Consider the following 16,476-nt stretch of genomic DNA (forward strand, 5'->3'; position numbering starts at 1 on the left):
GTCAGGTGCAGGGAGAGAGCAAGGCACATAGTCACAGAGGTAGTTTGGAGGCATAGAGATCAAAAGCTCTTACAACTGGTATAAGTGGAGTGTCGGATGATATGTATCTGCAGATTATCAAGACTGTTAGTGTTTATAAACTCACTGTCAGCGCCGTTCTGTCATGACAATCAGGTAAAGCAATAGGACTGTGCAAAAGGTGACAACTCAGGTCAGACAATGAATTGTAAGTGTTAGGTTTTGTTCAGAATCTGTCTCAGAGTTTTAAGCTGGAATCAGGCTGGTTTTATTCCGAAGCCTGGAATTTATACACACACATAAATCTATGGAGTGAATCATCTCATCTAAGACGTTACATTATATTTTGTTCAAAAAACACAATTTGTATTCACAGTCAGTCAGCGTGGCATCTTATAAATTCCTGCTTTTGGAATAAAACCAGCCTGATTCCAGGTTAAAACTCCAAGACAGATTCTGAACAAGGTCTCACACCTACAATTCAGTGTCTGACCTGAGATGTCACCTTTTGTATATCCTTAGCCTAACTGTCAGGACAGCATAGCACTGTCTCTAAGCCCACAAACTACCTCTGTGACTATGTGCCTTACTGGCTTCCCGCACCTGACGAAGGGGCTGCACTAGCCTGTACTGTCCTTCTCCTGTGAGTGTTTGATGGGGACAGTGTGGAAAGAGCTTTAACTGCAGTTTAGAGGAGGCAGTGGCCTAGTAGCATTACAGCTGGACTGTTAATCCAGAGACCCAGATAACATTCTGAAGACCCAGGTTCAAATCCCATCACAGCAGATGGTGAAATTTGAATTCAAAATATCTTGTGTGATTCCAAATAAACCTGTTGGACTATAACCTGGCGTTGTATGACTTCTGACTTTGTCCAGCACCAGCACCTCCACATCATGGCTATCAGAACATTAAGATACACGGGATCACAGTGACTTGGCTGGTTGGATTCAGGATTGGCTTGTCCATAAAAGGCAGAAGGTATTGGTGGAAGGGTATTTTTCTGGCAATGACAAATGGTGTTCTGCAGGGATCCGTACTGGGACCTCCACTCTTTGTGATACATATACCACAGTGTAGGGATTCTGCGATCAATTAATTTAATATAAATGACTTGGATGAAAATATAGATGGGTAGGTTAGTAAGAATGCAGATGACACAAAGATCAGTGGAGTTGTGGATAGTGTAGAAGGTTATCAAAGGATACAGCAGAATATAGATCAATCACAGATAATGGCAGAGAAATGGGAGATGGGGTTTGATCTGGGCAAGTGTGAGGTGTTACACTTTGGGATATCAAATGTTAAGGAAAAGTATACAGTTAATGGCAGGACCCTGAACAGCGTTGATGTACAGAAGGATCTTGGGTTTCAAGTCCATAGGTCCCTGAAAGTAGCCATGCAAGTAGATATGGTGGTAAAGAAAGCATATGGTAGGCTTGTCTTAATTCGTTGAGGAATTGAGTACAAGAGTCAGGATGTCATGTTGTAGCTTTATAAGACCTTGGTTAGGCCATATTTAGAGTACTGTGTTCAATTCTGGTTGCCACATTACAGGAAGGATTTAGGGGCATTGGAGAGGGTGCAGAAGAGGTTTACCAGCAAACTGCCTGGATTAGAGGGTACAAGCTATAAGGAGAGACTGGATAAGATGCATTGATAGGGTTGATGGTCAGACTCCCCAGAGTTGAAACGTCTTATACTACAGGGCATGCATTTATGGTGAGAGGGGGAAGGTTCAAAGGAGACGCAAGCAGCAAGTTATTTATTACAGAGAGTGGTAGGAGTCTGGAAGGCTCTGCCGGGGTAGTGGTGGAGGCAGATATAACTTTTATATAAGCGCATGAGTATGCAAGGAATGGAAGTGAAAAGGACCAAGGACAGGCAGAGGGGATTAGTTTAATTTGGTATCATGTTTAGCACAATGTCAAAGACCAAACGGCCCTTTACTGTGTTGTACTATTTATTCTATGAAAAGTACAGGATGGAGTCAGACACCGAATAAAGCACCCTCCAGTCTTTTAAAATGAAAGTAAAGCTCTCTCCACACTGTCACACCAAATACTGCCGGGACACGTATAACATGTGGCTAGATACAGGGTAACTCCACCCCCCCTTACTCTTTTAAACTAAACATCTCTCCAAGGTTTTAAATTCAAAGATTCCTCCTCTTGCAAACTGAAAGTAAACCTGCTTCTTACCCTGACCCTATCAAACACTGAAAAGTGCAGCTTGGGGTGGGATACAGAATGTAACTTCCTCTACCCTTTTGGAACTGAAGCTCTCTCTGCTCTTCACCGTAGCAGAGTCTACAGCCCAGCAATTAACTCGGAAGCCGTGCGGGGTGCTCATCCTCAAATCGAACACGCTGCCGACCGCAGAAACAGGCCACGGCAGAGCAAACAGAGAGAGAGAGAGAGAGAAAGATGCGGACACTGCAAACGAGGGGCTAATTCTCAAACAGCAAACAGCAGATTGCAATGCTTTCTCTCTCTCTCTCTCTCTCACACACACACTTGAAGGTTTATTTGTAGGGGTGGAAACCAAGCTGCAAAAAGAGGATGAGCTTCTAGCAGAGGGTCCCCGCTTCACACCGAGCCAGGGGTGGGAAAGTGCTGTGTAGCAGGATGTTGGTGTCCCTTACCTCTGGCACTGAGCACTGCCCGGTCTTGCTGCAGCCAACGAGCGCACTGCTGCAGGTCGCCCCGGCTCAGCGCTTCAGAGAAAGCGGAGCTAGGGGCCGCCCAGTGAGAAAGCGGCGCTGCAGGTAGCATTGAGAGTTCGAGTCCAACTCCAGCCCAGCTCCAAAGCTCTCGGAAAACAAAGAAAAAAATTAAATAAACTGCCACCTATTGGACGGGAAAAATTACGTTTGCAGAATTTTAACCACAGCACAAACAAGAACAATCGGTCGGCAATAATTTTGTTCTGGAACAGAATAAGGGCCTCTAAAACAAAATTTTTTTTAAAATCCTATTGATCAGTGGAAGCTTCTTCAAAAATCTTTCCAATATTTCATAATGGATGGTTCTCAAATCAACGCTGTTATTATCTTCATGATTTTAATTAAAGAAAGATAAATAGATTAAATTTACAATAAGTAGAGTAAATGGAGTCCCATCTGCTCCAGAGGTATGTAATAACATCTCAACAGGCTGATTAGAAAAATAAGTTAACCATAAATAATTTAAAATAGTAAGTGGAATTTCCCCTCACTCAGGATCATGCTTTGGTGGCAGACACAACAACAATTGCAATTACATGACACCTTTGATGGTGTAAAACACCCCAAGGTTCAATACATAGTAATGATATAAAACAAGACAAACAGGAACCACACAAAAAGACAGTAGGAACTGCAAATGCTGGAGAATCCAAGGTGTAGAGCTGGATGAACACAGCAGGCCAAGTAGCATCAGAGGAGCATGAAGGCTGATGTTTCAGGCCTTTTTCTGAAGAAGGGTCTAAGCCCCAAACGTCAGCCTTCCTGCTCCTCTGATGCTGCTTGGTCTGCTGTGTTCATCCAGCTGTTCACCTTGTTACCACAAAAAAAATCACAGGCCCAAAATTTGTATGAAATATGTCATTAAAAGGTCAGTCCAATAGGGCTGATTGATTGATTGATTTTATTGTCACGTGTACTGAAACACAGTGAAAAGTTTTGTTTACGAGCGGTACAGGCAAATCACATCAAGGAAAGGATGTGCAGATCAAAAAAAAATCAGAGAGGCATACAAGTTACATTGCAGGTTACATTATTTGTGGCTAGAGTCCATTCAACAGTCTTGTGTGTGTGTTCAGGCTTCTGCATCTTCTCAGGGATAGTAGGAACTGCCAATGCTGGAGTCTGAGATAACAAGGTGTGGAGCTGGATGAACACAGCAGGCCAGGGAGCATCAGAGGAGTGGGAAAGCTGACATATTGGGTTAGGACCCAGCTTCACACTGCCTCACAAACCTGCCCTTTGAGCTAACTGACCCCCTCAAATGTTGTCACCGTGGAATAATGGGTCAGGGCCGGCTGTGTTCATCCAGCTCCACATCTTGTTACCTTCTGTATTTTCTGCCTGATGGAAGAGGTTGGAGGAGATCATTACCAGGATACGATGGGTTTTTGATGATGTTGGCCACCTTTCCACAGCAGCAAGACACGTAAATACAGTCCATGTATAGAAGGTTGGCCTCTGTAATGGTCTGGGCTCTGCACACCACCTTCCGTAGTTTCTTACAGTCCCGGTCAGAGCAGTTGCCGTACCAGGCCGTTATGCACCAGGACAGTTTGCTTTCAGTGGTACATCTGTAGAAGTTAGTGAGGGTCCTTATGGACGTGGCAAATTTCCCGAGCCGCTTCAGGAAGAGGAGGCGTTGTTGTGCCTTCTTGACTGTCACATTTACATGCAAAGTTCAGGACAGGTTGTTGGATATCATCACTCCGAGGAACTTGATGCTCTTCACTCCCACAACCTCAGTTCTGTCGATGTAGATGGGGGGTGGGGTGGGAGTGCATGTTCTCCATCTTTTTCCTGGAGTCGATGATCATTAGAGAAAGATGATTGGTGGTTTAACCTGAGGGTCACCATACCTCAGGTGAGGGGAGAGGTTGAGAAAGCAGGACTTTCATAGGTGACCTTAGCCAATGTGGGAAATGAACCCCAAGCTGTTAGCTTCACACTGCATCACAAACCTGCCCTTTGAGCTAACTGACCCCCTCAAATGCAGTCAGAGTAAATGGGTCAGAAAATTCCAACATTGGTGCAGGTAAACATAGAAAGAAGTTGCTGTTGCATTTACCTAGCCACCACTACACCCATACCGCTACAGCAGATTCCACCGTATGTAAATTGCATTGTTTCTTCAATTGTTGCTAACTATGCGTGCAAGAAAACAATTAAGATTGGTGCATTCAAGTGTAAGTAAAACTTTAGACATCTGATCAGTCATAACTGCTGTAAACAAAGCCTCTGAATCACAAGATTTAATTTTATAAGTGCGGAGCCTCATTTTGTCAGAGTTTAATTGTTGATGGAGATTTTTAAAACATTATACTTACAATTTTGTTTTTGTGTTTGATTCCTTTATCTCCTCCCTTTCTTAATCCTACCTTTCTTTATGGATCTCTATTTTGCTTTGTGTACATTATTATACGTTCCCTGTTTTATTTCAAAACTATACTTTACTCATAAAAATGTCTTTGTATACACACATTATCACAAACATAGGTTGGCTCTATACAGTAGCATATCAAGAAAACAAACAAACATTAGATTTGACTCTATCCAAACAAACCAAAGACATCTCTTATGCATACAAGACTACATGGATTTGAAGCACGACAAGGGTCTGATAACTGAAGGGAGCCCCATTTAATTTCAGCAGAAAGACCTCTGGTCATACAGTACTTAAATGTTGTTAAAAGGAGACACAAGGTCATGGCTTTCCATCTTGATCCCTAATTTGGTCATTTTTGGGCCACTGTGTCGTCAACTTTGTGTCTCTTTTTAGCAATGTTTAGGCTCTATACTATGAAATGCTTATCCGAGACAAAGGATCTCAGTGTGAGGCATTTCCATGTATTGGAAGCTATGTATATTTACATTCAGGATCCTATACTATCCAGGGAAAAAGAATTTGTGCATGCATTGTACCTTTTACTTTGAGGAAAGGAACATGCCAATACCTGCAACATCCCCCATGGCAACACCCTGAACAATTAGAGTATACTTCCTGGAGTGAACTTTCCAGCTCACTTAGATTTCAGGGTTTTTTTTTCAGCTACATCTCCATGCTAACCCTGGTCTAACTACTCTGTAACCTCTTCACATGCAATATGTCATTTTGCGTGTCAGTTCTGGGGAGTGCAAGGCAAAAACATTATAAGACCGTAAGATATAGGAACAGAATTAAGCCATTTGGTTCATTGAGCCTGATCTGCCATTCAATCACAGCTTGTTTGTTTCTCAACCCTATTCTCCTACTTTCTCCTGTAACTCTTGTTCCACTTACCAATCAAGGACCTATTTATTCCTGAGTTAAAGACACTTAATGACGACCTCCATAACCTTCTGCAGAAATGAGTACCACAGATTCACCATCCCCTGGCTGAAGAAATTCCTCCCCATCTCAATTCTAAAGGATCATGCCTTCACTCTGAGGTTTGCCCTTAGGTCCTAGTCTTTCCTATTAGTGGAAACATCTGGTCCGCTCTGTCGAGGCCTCTTAATATTCTGTAAGTTTCAATCAGATTCCCCCTCATCCTTCTGAACCTCATCAAGTACAGACCCACAGTCATCAACTGCTCTTCACATGATAAGCCTTTCATCCCTGGGATCATTCTTGTGAGCCTCATCTGAACTCCCTCCAAGGCCAGCACATCCTTCCTTAGATATGGGGCCCAAAACTGCTCAGAATACTCCAAATGCAGTCTGACCAGAGTCTTACACAGCCTCAGCAGTACATTTCTGCTCTTGTATTCTAGCCCACTCAAAATGAATGTTAACATTATATTTGCCTTCCTAACAGCCAACTTAACCTGTGTGTTAACCTTAGGAGGATTGAACTAGGATTCTGAAAACCCATGGAGCTTCAAATTTCCAAAAACTTTCCTCATTTAGAAAATAGTCTATTCTTCTATTCTTCCTATCAAAGTGTACAACCACATTGTATTCCATCTGCCACATCTTTGGCCACTCCCCTAGCCTTTTGCAGCCTCCCAACTTCCTCAATACTATCTGTCCCTTGTGTCATCTGCAAACACAGTATCAATGCCCTCTGTTCCTTCATCCAGACTGTTAATGTGCAATGTGAATAATTGTAGTCCCAACACTGATCCCTGCTGAACTCCGATAGTCACCAGCTGCCATCCTGAAAAAGGCCTCTTTAACACCACTCTTTGCCTTCTGCCAGTCAGCCAATTCTCTCTCCATGCCAATGTCTTGCCCTAACATCATGGGTTCTTTGCTTATTAAGCAACCTTCTGCACGGCTCCTTGTCAAAGGCCTTCTGGAAATCCGAATAAATCATATCCACTGGTTCTCCTTTATTTAACTTGCTTATTACCTCCTTTCAAATAAGTCTAGCAGATTTGTCAGGCATGGCATCGCTTGACAAAGCCTTGCTGACTCAGCTTTATTGACCATCCAATTCCAAGTACTCTACAATCTCATCATTGATAATGGACTCTTAAAATCTTACCAACAACCAAGGTCAGGCTAACCGGTCTATAATTTCTTGCCTTGTGTCTCCCTCCCTTCTTACACAGGAGTATTCCATCAGTTATTTTCCAGTCCTCTGGGAGTCTCCCTGACTCCAGTGATTCCTGAAAGATCTCTATCAATACCTCCACAATCTCCTCAGCTATCTCCTTCAGAAATCAGGGGTGTAGTCCATGTGATGTGGTTGATTTACCCAACCTCAGACCCCTCAGCTTTCCCAGTACCTTCTCCTTAGTTTTGACCATGACACTCACATCTTCCCCTGACTCTCTTAAAGTTCTGCTTTGCTACTGGTGTCTCCCACTGTGAAGCCTGATATAAAGTACCTATTCAGTTCCTCCACCATTTATTTGTTCCCAGTTATTGCTTGTCCAGCTTCATATTCTAATAGTGCAACATCCATTCTTGCTTCTCTCTTTCCTTTTACAGAAACTGTCGCAATTTTTTATTACGTTATTAGCTAGCTTAGCCTCATATTTCATTCTGTCCCTTATTTATTGCTTTTTTGGTTATGCTTTGCTGGGTTTTAAAGTCTTCCCAATCCTTTGGCTTCTTCACCACATTATATGCTTTATCTTTTGCTTTCATGATATCCATTGCCAGCCATAGTAGCCTCGCTCCCCACCACCCCCCCCCCCCCCCCGGAATGTTTTGATTTTGTATCTCTTTTACTGATGTTTGATTTCATGAATTACGCTTTTTGGTTTTAACACTGAGCTCTGCTAGAATTCTTCATCCTATTTTGGTTGAATTGCCTTGCACTTTCTTGCCTTGCTAATGAATGCCCCATAGGGGTCACTGTATTGCCTGAGCCACTCATTGACAGCAAATTTCCATTCAAAAATGTGAGAGGGCGCCATCAATTTACTGAACCACTGTCCATGACTGGTTACAAAATCTGGTCTATAAGGTTGATCAAAAGTTAGTTGCAACATTTGCTATTGAAGGAGGAGCAAAGAGGTGGAGAAATTACAAGGAGATGGAATTCCAGAGCTCATGGCCTTGGTAGTTAAATATGTGACAATATTAGGTTCATCAAGCAGAATTTGACTTCAAGCTCTCAAAGAAACATTAGGGGACATGACCAAAAACTTGATTGGGGATTGACTTTTAACAAAACAATTTGTATTTATTTGCCGCCTTGAATGTGACAAATGTCCCAAGACATTTAACGAGATCCTTAGAAGAGAGAGAGACTTTGAGGTGGGAATTCCAAAGATTTGTGTAGAAGCGGAATGTAGCAGCAGAGTTGGCTGGAGCAGCAGATTGGAATTTGGACCTGGTGAAATGACTCTTATTGTGAGGCTCCATTGGGTGAAATAGTGTGGCCTGCACTTGTGTGGTTTCTTAATCATTCATGATTAATATTTCACTGAGGGTCTTACCTTGAAGTGTCATGGCCCTTTGTTTTGTACAAAACAGTCTGTGCCTGAAAAACCTTGTATGTGAAGACCTTTTTTTTTCCTTTTTTTTGCGCTGTGGGCTATAAAATGGAAAAAAGAACACTTTAAAATAAGGAAAGTATGAAAAAAGCTATTTGCAGTTTTAAAGCTAAGTGACCAGAACATACTGTGAGTTGTAAGGGCTTAATTTCCAGCACACTACCCTAGTGAGTCACAACATAACTGACATCATAAGATGAGCTTTATCCTCTATATCGGGGACAGTGCCTGGGAGGAGCTACCAAGAATTTCATATATACTGCATGTGTTCAACAGAGTCTGAATTGTGCCTCAGTGATTGTTCTTGGTCTTAACAACATTTGGCTAAATAATAATGTACTTACACTGAGCCTGATTGCCTCACAAGAGACAATAATGTATCTCAGATGTTACATGATCAGTTACTAAGTACTACGTGATAAATCTGTTTGTTGTTCGTCAGGATTAAGCCTATGTTCTGCTGCAGAGTTTGAGTGGGCGTCCTTCCCAACATAGTAACTGTAGCTTACGTTGAAACCAACACGGAAGATTAGTGCCAGTAAATTAATCTAAGCTTCTCAGCATTGTAAAGCTGGGAACAAGGGAGAGGAGTTGCTACTATAACACGAAGCTCTGGAATTCCCACCTCAATTCTTTTTATCTCGCTCTCTTCTTAGGCCCTTCTTAAGTATCTTGGGACATTTGTCACATTCAAGGCATTATAGAATACAAGTTGTGTTATAGAGTCATAGAGTAATATCACATGGAAACAGACCCTTTGGCCGAACCAGTCCACACCGACCATAATCCTAAACTAAATTAGCCCCACCTACCAGCGCTTGGCCCATATCACACCAAACCTTTCTTATTCATGTATTTAAGCAAATGTCTTTTCAACACTGCAGCTGTTCCTGCAGCCACCACTTCCTCAGGAAGTTCATTCCACACATAATGTGTGAAAAAATTGCCCCATATGTCCTTTTTAAATCTTTCTCCTCTCACCTTTCTGTTCTCAACCCCTAATCTTGAAATTCACAACTCTAGGGAAAAGTTCACCTTATCTATACCTCTGCACCCTTTTTATAAACCTCTGTAAGGTCATCCCTCAACCTCCTACACTCCAATGACAAAAGTCCCAGCCTATCCAAACCCTCCCTAAAAGCCAAACACTCCATTCCCAGCAACTTCGCGGTAAATCAATCTGAAGCATCTCCAGTTTAATAATATCCTTCCTATAACGTGGCAATCAGAACTGGGCACAAGGCTCCAGGGGAGGATTCACCAACATCCCATACAACCTCAACATGATAACCCAGCTCATATACTCAATGTTACAATCAATCTGCAATCAAGTTTTTGGTCACCTCCTCTAATGTCTCTTTATGAGCTTGAATTTGAGTAGAGACATTTCAGAGGAATGCAGGCCAGAGGAGATTACAGAGATAGAGCGGGGGGAAGTTCACGAAGGGATTTGAAAACAAGGATGAATGAAACATCTCAAATATTTCATAACGAACGTATTCAATGAAACAGGTAACATTACGTTGTCGCTTAAAAAAACGACAAAAAGCTACTATTTTGCTCTCGGTTGCTTAGCAGCGGTGCCCAGAACATTAATCTTCCAAGTTGAATTAAGTTTTGGCAAATTTTTTCTCATTAAAACAGACTGCTTTAAGCCGCATGAAGAGTGTGTTTGTGTCAGCAAACCCTCTACAAGGTGTTTCACAGTCTGATGCAAAAACAACTCCCTGAAAGCGTTTCTTTAAAAAAAATAAAACTTGTGATTTGGAAATCCGAGAACTTCTATTTTGGATCGCTCCACCTACGGAGTGGGTGAGTTGCGAGCAATTACAGGTTTGAATTCCGGGTGCGTAAATTCTGAAAGTAAGTCCCAGTTTTTATGCAGTTTCATCGAACGGGGGGTGGAAATGTCACAGTCTGGAGGGCTGGGCAGTTGCTGGGTGGACATGGATTGAGATGGGGTGGGATTTTTGTCTGGTACAAACGGAACGAGTGGTAGTTTGAGTAGGCCACTTAAGTTCCTCCTACATTATTTATTTCAAGAGAAAAGAATCATTTCAGACGCAATTTATAAAACGCGAAGGAAGCGAAACTTGGCGCTCAGTTAGAGAAGCTGCCAAGTGGTACATTGTATGCAAACTGTTTTTCTCGGAAAATAAAAACATTCGGCGCAACACAAGTGTTTTAAGAAAAAGTGTCCCACGTTTGCAGTGTTTACTTCGTCTCCTGACATCAAATACAACAAAGCAGTTTCTACTAAGGCAAAGGGTCTGCATTTTTTAAAGGAAGCAAAAGTTTTATGTGGACCTGCATTAAAGTAATCTGCATCAATAACACATGTTGACATGCAGTTTTTTTTAAAAGGGGCCTTATGGCCCAAAGTTACGGACACTGCCCGGTTAAACATCCTGCCCATCAGTTAGGTTTTAATCCACATCTGTATCTGAAGTAAGGATGTGACCCAAGAACCAATCACGCCTTTGTTACTTTTGTATTTCGATTCACAAAAGCTGCTTAAAAACAAATGCAAATATTTTGAGGAAAGAGACACCTTCCAAAAAGTTTCCGCAACCATTTTGTGCATTGATGCGGCGCCTCCAATCCAGCCTAAACAACTCGGGGAATTTCACAAGTTAATCATCAGTCATAAATGAAAACAGAAGTTGCTGGAAAAAGCTCACCAGGTCTCGCAGCATCTGTGACGAGAAATCAGAGTTGACATACCGGGTCCGGTGACCTTTCCTCAGAACGGATGGTAGCTCGGAAAGTGTGGGTTTATATGCAGAAGATAGGACGGGGAGAGGAGGGAACAAATAAATGATAGCTGGGATAGAACCCAAAGATAGAAAAGATCAGTTGGACAGACAAAGGAGTCGATCTAGTTAGGAGGGTGAATAGCTGCTAATGGGACTCTTAGTGACTACAATAAGTATCGTGTATTGGCGGGCTATGTGATAACAAAGTCTGGTGCGTGGAGTAGGGGGCTAGGACATGGGAGAGTTTAGGCCCTCAAATTATTGACTCAGTCCAGAGGGCTACAGGGTTCCCAAGTGGAAAGATGAGGTGATGTTCTTCTATCTTTTGCTGGGCTTTGCTAGACACTGCAGCAAACAACCTGATGAAGGGCCTAGGCCCAAAACGTCAGCTTTTGTGCTCCTGAGATGCTGCTTGGCCTGCTGTGTACATCCAGCTTCACACTTTGTTATCACAGAACATCTACACTCTGTTCTGCAAAAAAAGACCCTGAGCTTCCAAGATAACAAACTGAGCTTCCAGTTGCCTGCCACTTTAAACACACCACCCCATTCCCCGGCCAACATCTTCATCTCAGGCTTGCTGCGGCGTTCCATTTAGTCCTCTTCCCCCATCCTATTGTTTGCATACAGTGGACATTTTCCTGCTACCGTCGGTTCTGAGGAATGGTAACTAGACCTGAAATGTTAACTCTGATTTTACTTCACAGATGCTGTCAGACCTGCTGAGCTTTTCCAGCAACTTCTGTTCTTGTTTCTGATTTATAGCATCCGCAGTTCTTTCGATTTTAATTATTAGACGTAATTTGACACTGAGTCACATCAGCTGTTGACGTTGGGTGTCTAAGCCTTTGTCCAAGAGGTTAGTTTAAGGTGTGTCTTGAGCATGGAGAGGTTTAAAGAGCGAGTTTGACAGATTTTAGCTGAGATGGATCATGGTACAATGTTTGGTGGTGATGTGATAAAACTCAAGAGATGCCAGAATTGCAGGATCTTGGAGTTTTCTGCTGGGGAAGTGGGAGGGAGAGGAGGGGGTGAGTAAGCATCCTGGCTCATTGCTGAGCTAGGTCAATGGACACACGATTTTACTACAACAGCACAAAATCTGTAACTCTAAGCATTAGAGTTGTCTGAACTGCATTTGAAACAAAAACAAAAATTGCTGGAGAAACGCAACAGCTCTGGTAGCATCTGAGGGGAGAGAAACAGAGTTAATGTTTTGAGTCTGGTATGACTCTTTTCAGAACCTGAAACATTAACTTTGTTTTTCTCTCTCCACAAATGCCGCCAAACCTACCTAGAGAATGCTGGAGAAACTATGTTTGTTTTAGATTTCTTCTAGCTTCTGCAATATTTTGCTTCTATCGGAACTGTATTTGACTTGGAATGTTCATGTCTTCCAATATTGGCTCCCTTTCCCTGTTATTCTTTTGCCATTTCTGCAGTCTCTTTGAATCTTGTTGGAGTTGAGTGGTGCTGGTAGATTTGAACAAAGAAATTAATTTTTCTGAAGAAGGGCCCAGACCCGAAACGACAGCTTTCCTGCTCCTTGGATGCTGCTTGGCCTGCTGTGTTCATCCAGCTGCACACCTTGTTATCTCAGATTCTCCAGCATCTGCAGCTCCTACATCTCCCATTGACTCTAGCTTTCCTATGACTCCTTGACAACATCCTCAATCAAATCGACATTGATGTCAAGGGTTGCAACTCTCACCTCACCTCTGGAATTCAGATCTTTTAGCCATGTTTGAACCAAGGCTGTGATGAGGTCAGGAGCTCAATGACACTGGCAGAATCCAACTGGGCGTAACTAGGCAATTGCTGAGCAGCCGCTGTTTTGGTAAGCATGTTGATCACACCGCCCATCTCTTACTGATCAAAACGAGACTGATGGGGCGGGATTTAGCTGGGTTGGATTTGTCCTTCCTTTTTCTTTACAGGACACACTTAAACAATTTTCCTCATTAGACGCCAGTGTTGTAACTGTATTGAAGAAGTTTGGCCAGGGGTGTGATAAGTTCTGGGGCACATGTATTCAGTACTTTTGCTGCAATGTCATCTGGGCCCACGCTCAACTTGCCTCCAAGGCCTTCAGTGACGTCTTAAAAAACCATGTAGAACCATGTAGAGTGGATTAAATTGTGATTAAACCTGTGATGCTGGGAAGCTCCTGTCTAGTATTTAAGAAGTGAAATTAACCTTGGTTACAAATAAAATTATGATTATTGCATTGTTCCTTTATTGATCTTATAAATTTTGCCCTTGTCTAGAACCTTTCCTCGGGGAAAACCCATTTTAGTTCAGCTTCATGATACCTTATCTGCGTGCTTTTAATTTTTTATGTGTCACTAACCTTGCAGTAGTATTGTGTTGCTGGAAAACTGCATTCATTGCGGATTGAGGTATAGAGTGCCGTATTCCAGAGATAAGGAAGGTTAAGTTGGGATCAACAGTAATAAGGTCATAACTGTCTGTGGTAGTAGCTGCTACAGATTTGCTAAAAACAGAGCTTTCTATTCTGCGGCACACAAAAGGGAGAAAGAAATATTAGTCAAATGTGGTTTGTATCCTAAGGGATGATCCTCCACTCTTCACCTGTGCTGCCTTGGTAATGAAAGGGACAACATCTCATCTAGCCCGTTTTCACTCTTGTTCATGACCATGGCTGATGTGGCGTCTTCTTTTTTTCTGCCAGCTCCAGGAGAGAGTCGGCTAAGTTAGTGCAAGTGCTTTCATGTGACCAAGAACATGTTTGTGGTTGTGCATTAGCTATTTTATGCAGAGAGTTTACCTGGAGCCCACTCAGGAGGTCAGTGTGAATCTGTTAGCAGAATGGTTGCACTTTTTTTTTCATTTCACTGCAATGTCAACTGAACTTTGTAAATCAGAATGTTTCTTTCACAGTACTCTGGTTGGGCGGCTCTTGAAGTGCCGTAGTAGTATGCCTGTCTCTGTCCCAGAAGGTCTGAGCTTAAGTCCTACTTGGAGTCGTAGAGATATACAGCACGGAAACAAACCTTTCAGATCGACCACATACCCTAAATTAATCTGGACCCATTTGCCAGCATTGGCCCATATCCCTCTAAGTCTTTCCTATTCATGTACCTATGCAGATGCCTTTTAAATGTTGTAATTATACCTGCCTCCTCCACCTCCTCTGCCAGCTCATTTCGTGCATGCACCACCCTCTGTGTGAAAAAGGTTGTCTCTTAGATCCCTTTTAATTCTTTCCCCTCTCACCTTAAAACTACGCCCTCTAGTTTTGGACTGCACTACCCCAGGGAAAGACCTTAGCCATTCATCTTATCTACACCCCTCATGATTTCATAAACCTGTACAAGGTCACCCCTCAGTCTCCGATGCTCCAGGGAAAGTAGATCCAGCCTATTCGGCCTCTCCCTATAGTTCAAACACTCCAACTCTGTGAATCTTTTCTGCAACCTTACAAGTTTTACAATATCTTTCCTACAGCTGGGAGACCAGAATTAAACACAGCATTCCAAAAGTGGCCTAACCAATGTCCAAACAGGTTGGTTGAAAAAATTTCTTTAAACCAAAACTTCTGTCTAGGTGATAGTTGGCACTGAATGTTGGCATTTTAAAACTCAGTTCATTTTAAGAGAAAGAGACAATATAATCTTTCATTTTGACCAGGATTATGCATTGGATCCTCAGTAGACATTATGATATCCAGCATGGCTGAAAAGGTAATTCAAGGTTTCACTTCCCACCCCAGCGACTTGGTCAGAAAATCAAGGCTCAACCGGTTCAATAAAGGGAGTGCTGTGTGGTTGCAGCTGCTACCTTTGGGATATGACCAATGCCCCAGTTTTAGCCCAGTCCGCAGCCATTCAATGAAATGGAAATGGAATTTCAAAAGGATCTACCAAGTACACAAAATACCTAACTAACGTATCTGGGACCAGTATGGATTGCATAGGAGCATGTACAGAGTGAAATTTCTCTCTGTTGCAAGAGAAGGTGCAGGTGCCATAGAATGACAATGAGTTTTGTTGGTATGACAACAGTTCCTTTTGGGGAAAAATAGGAAGTCAACTTTTTTTTTGCTGAAGGAATATTCTGCCACAGCAACACTGAATCTGTAACATTTTAGAAATACAGTTTCGCATGATGCCTTATGAATTTTGCCTTGTTTCTCCTCCCTCCACCTTTTTTCCCCCTGGGACTGATGGTCTCAGCATTCCCTTCTCCTCACCACTGCTCAAGTTAAATGGAAACTCTTTTTTGTTTTGGTTTCCCGTCTTAAATTGCAATCCAGTCACTGCTGGTGATTGCCTTGTTGGTGAGTGTGAGATTTCAATGTGAAAGATGGTAGAACAGTTTTGGCACTGAAGCCTTTCATGTGTTTTAACCAGAGTAAACTTGGTTCATTGTGCCTGTGTTTGGCTCTTTGAATGACCTAACAAATTAGTCTTTCTCCCCACCCTTTCCTTGCAAGTTTCTTCTTCTATGTCGCTGTGCTGTTCCATTTTCAAAATTACTGTTGAATCTGCTTTCATCACCCTTGCGGACAGACTTTTCCAGATCATGAAATGAAAGTTTCAAAAAAAACCTCCTCATTTCTCCTTCCTGCTGTGTCCTCTGATTACCAAAGTCCTGTCAACAAAAGTGGTTTCTAATATCATAGAACATAAAACAATACAGCGCAGAACAGGCCCTACGGCCCTCGATGTTGTGCCGACCTGTGAACTAATCTAAGCCCCTCCCCCTACACTATCCCATCATCATCCATATGCTTATCCAAGGAAAAAGACTCTCAATGTCCACTCTATCTAATCCTCTGATCATCTTGTATGTCTCTATTAAGTCCCCTCTTAGCCGCCTTCTCCCTTGGGATCATTTAGTCTAGATGCAAATCGCTTGAAGAGAGTTAAGTGCGGAGAGCATTGATAAGTAACCATTCACTCGTTAGAAGTTCTGCAATGTTTGCACACTGGGTTAATAATGCATTGACAGCCCACATTTCACTTACTTCTTCTTTTATCAGGAAGTGAGCCACATGACTTGGGTCTCTAGTGATTCACTGGTCAAA

At 42.4% G+C, this 16,476-nt stretch overlaps 1 protein-coding gene across 3 annotated transcripts in view; it reads right to left on the reverse strand.

Moving 5' to 3' along the window:
* The window catches only part of si:ch211-223a10.1 (uncharacterized), a 47,796-nt gene extending 44,972 nt beyond the window's left edge, over positions 1-2,824 (reverse strand). For all 3 annotated transcript variants that reach the window (XM_048563777.2, XM_048563778.2, XM_048563776.2), the window contains exon 1: positions 2,663-2,824. In XM_048563777.2, coding sequence (XP_048419734.1) covers positions 2,663-2,792 — 130 coding nt within the window. In that variant the 5' untranslated portion in view covers positions 2,793-2,824. The remainder of the gene's footprint in view (positions 1-2,662) is intronic.
* Positions 2,825-16,476: the final 13,652 nt, after the last annotated feature.

Source organism: Stegostoma tigrinum, chromosome 37 (assembly GCF_030684315.1).
Source record: "Stegostoma tigrinum isolate sSteTig4 chromosome 37, sSteTig4.hap1, whole genome shotgun sequence".
Classification (NCBI taxonomy): Eukaryota; Metazoa; Chordata; class Chondrichthyes; order Orectolobiformes; family Stegostomatidae; genus Stegostoma; species Stegostoma tigrinum.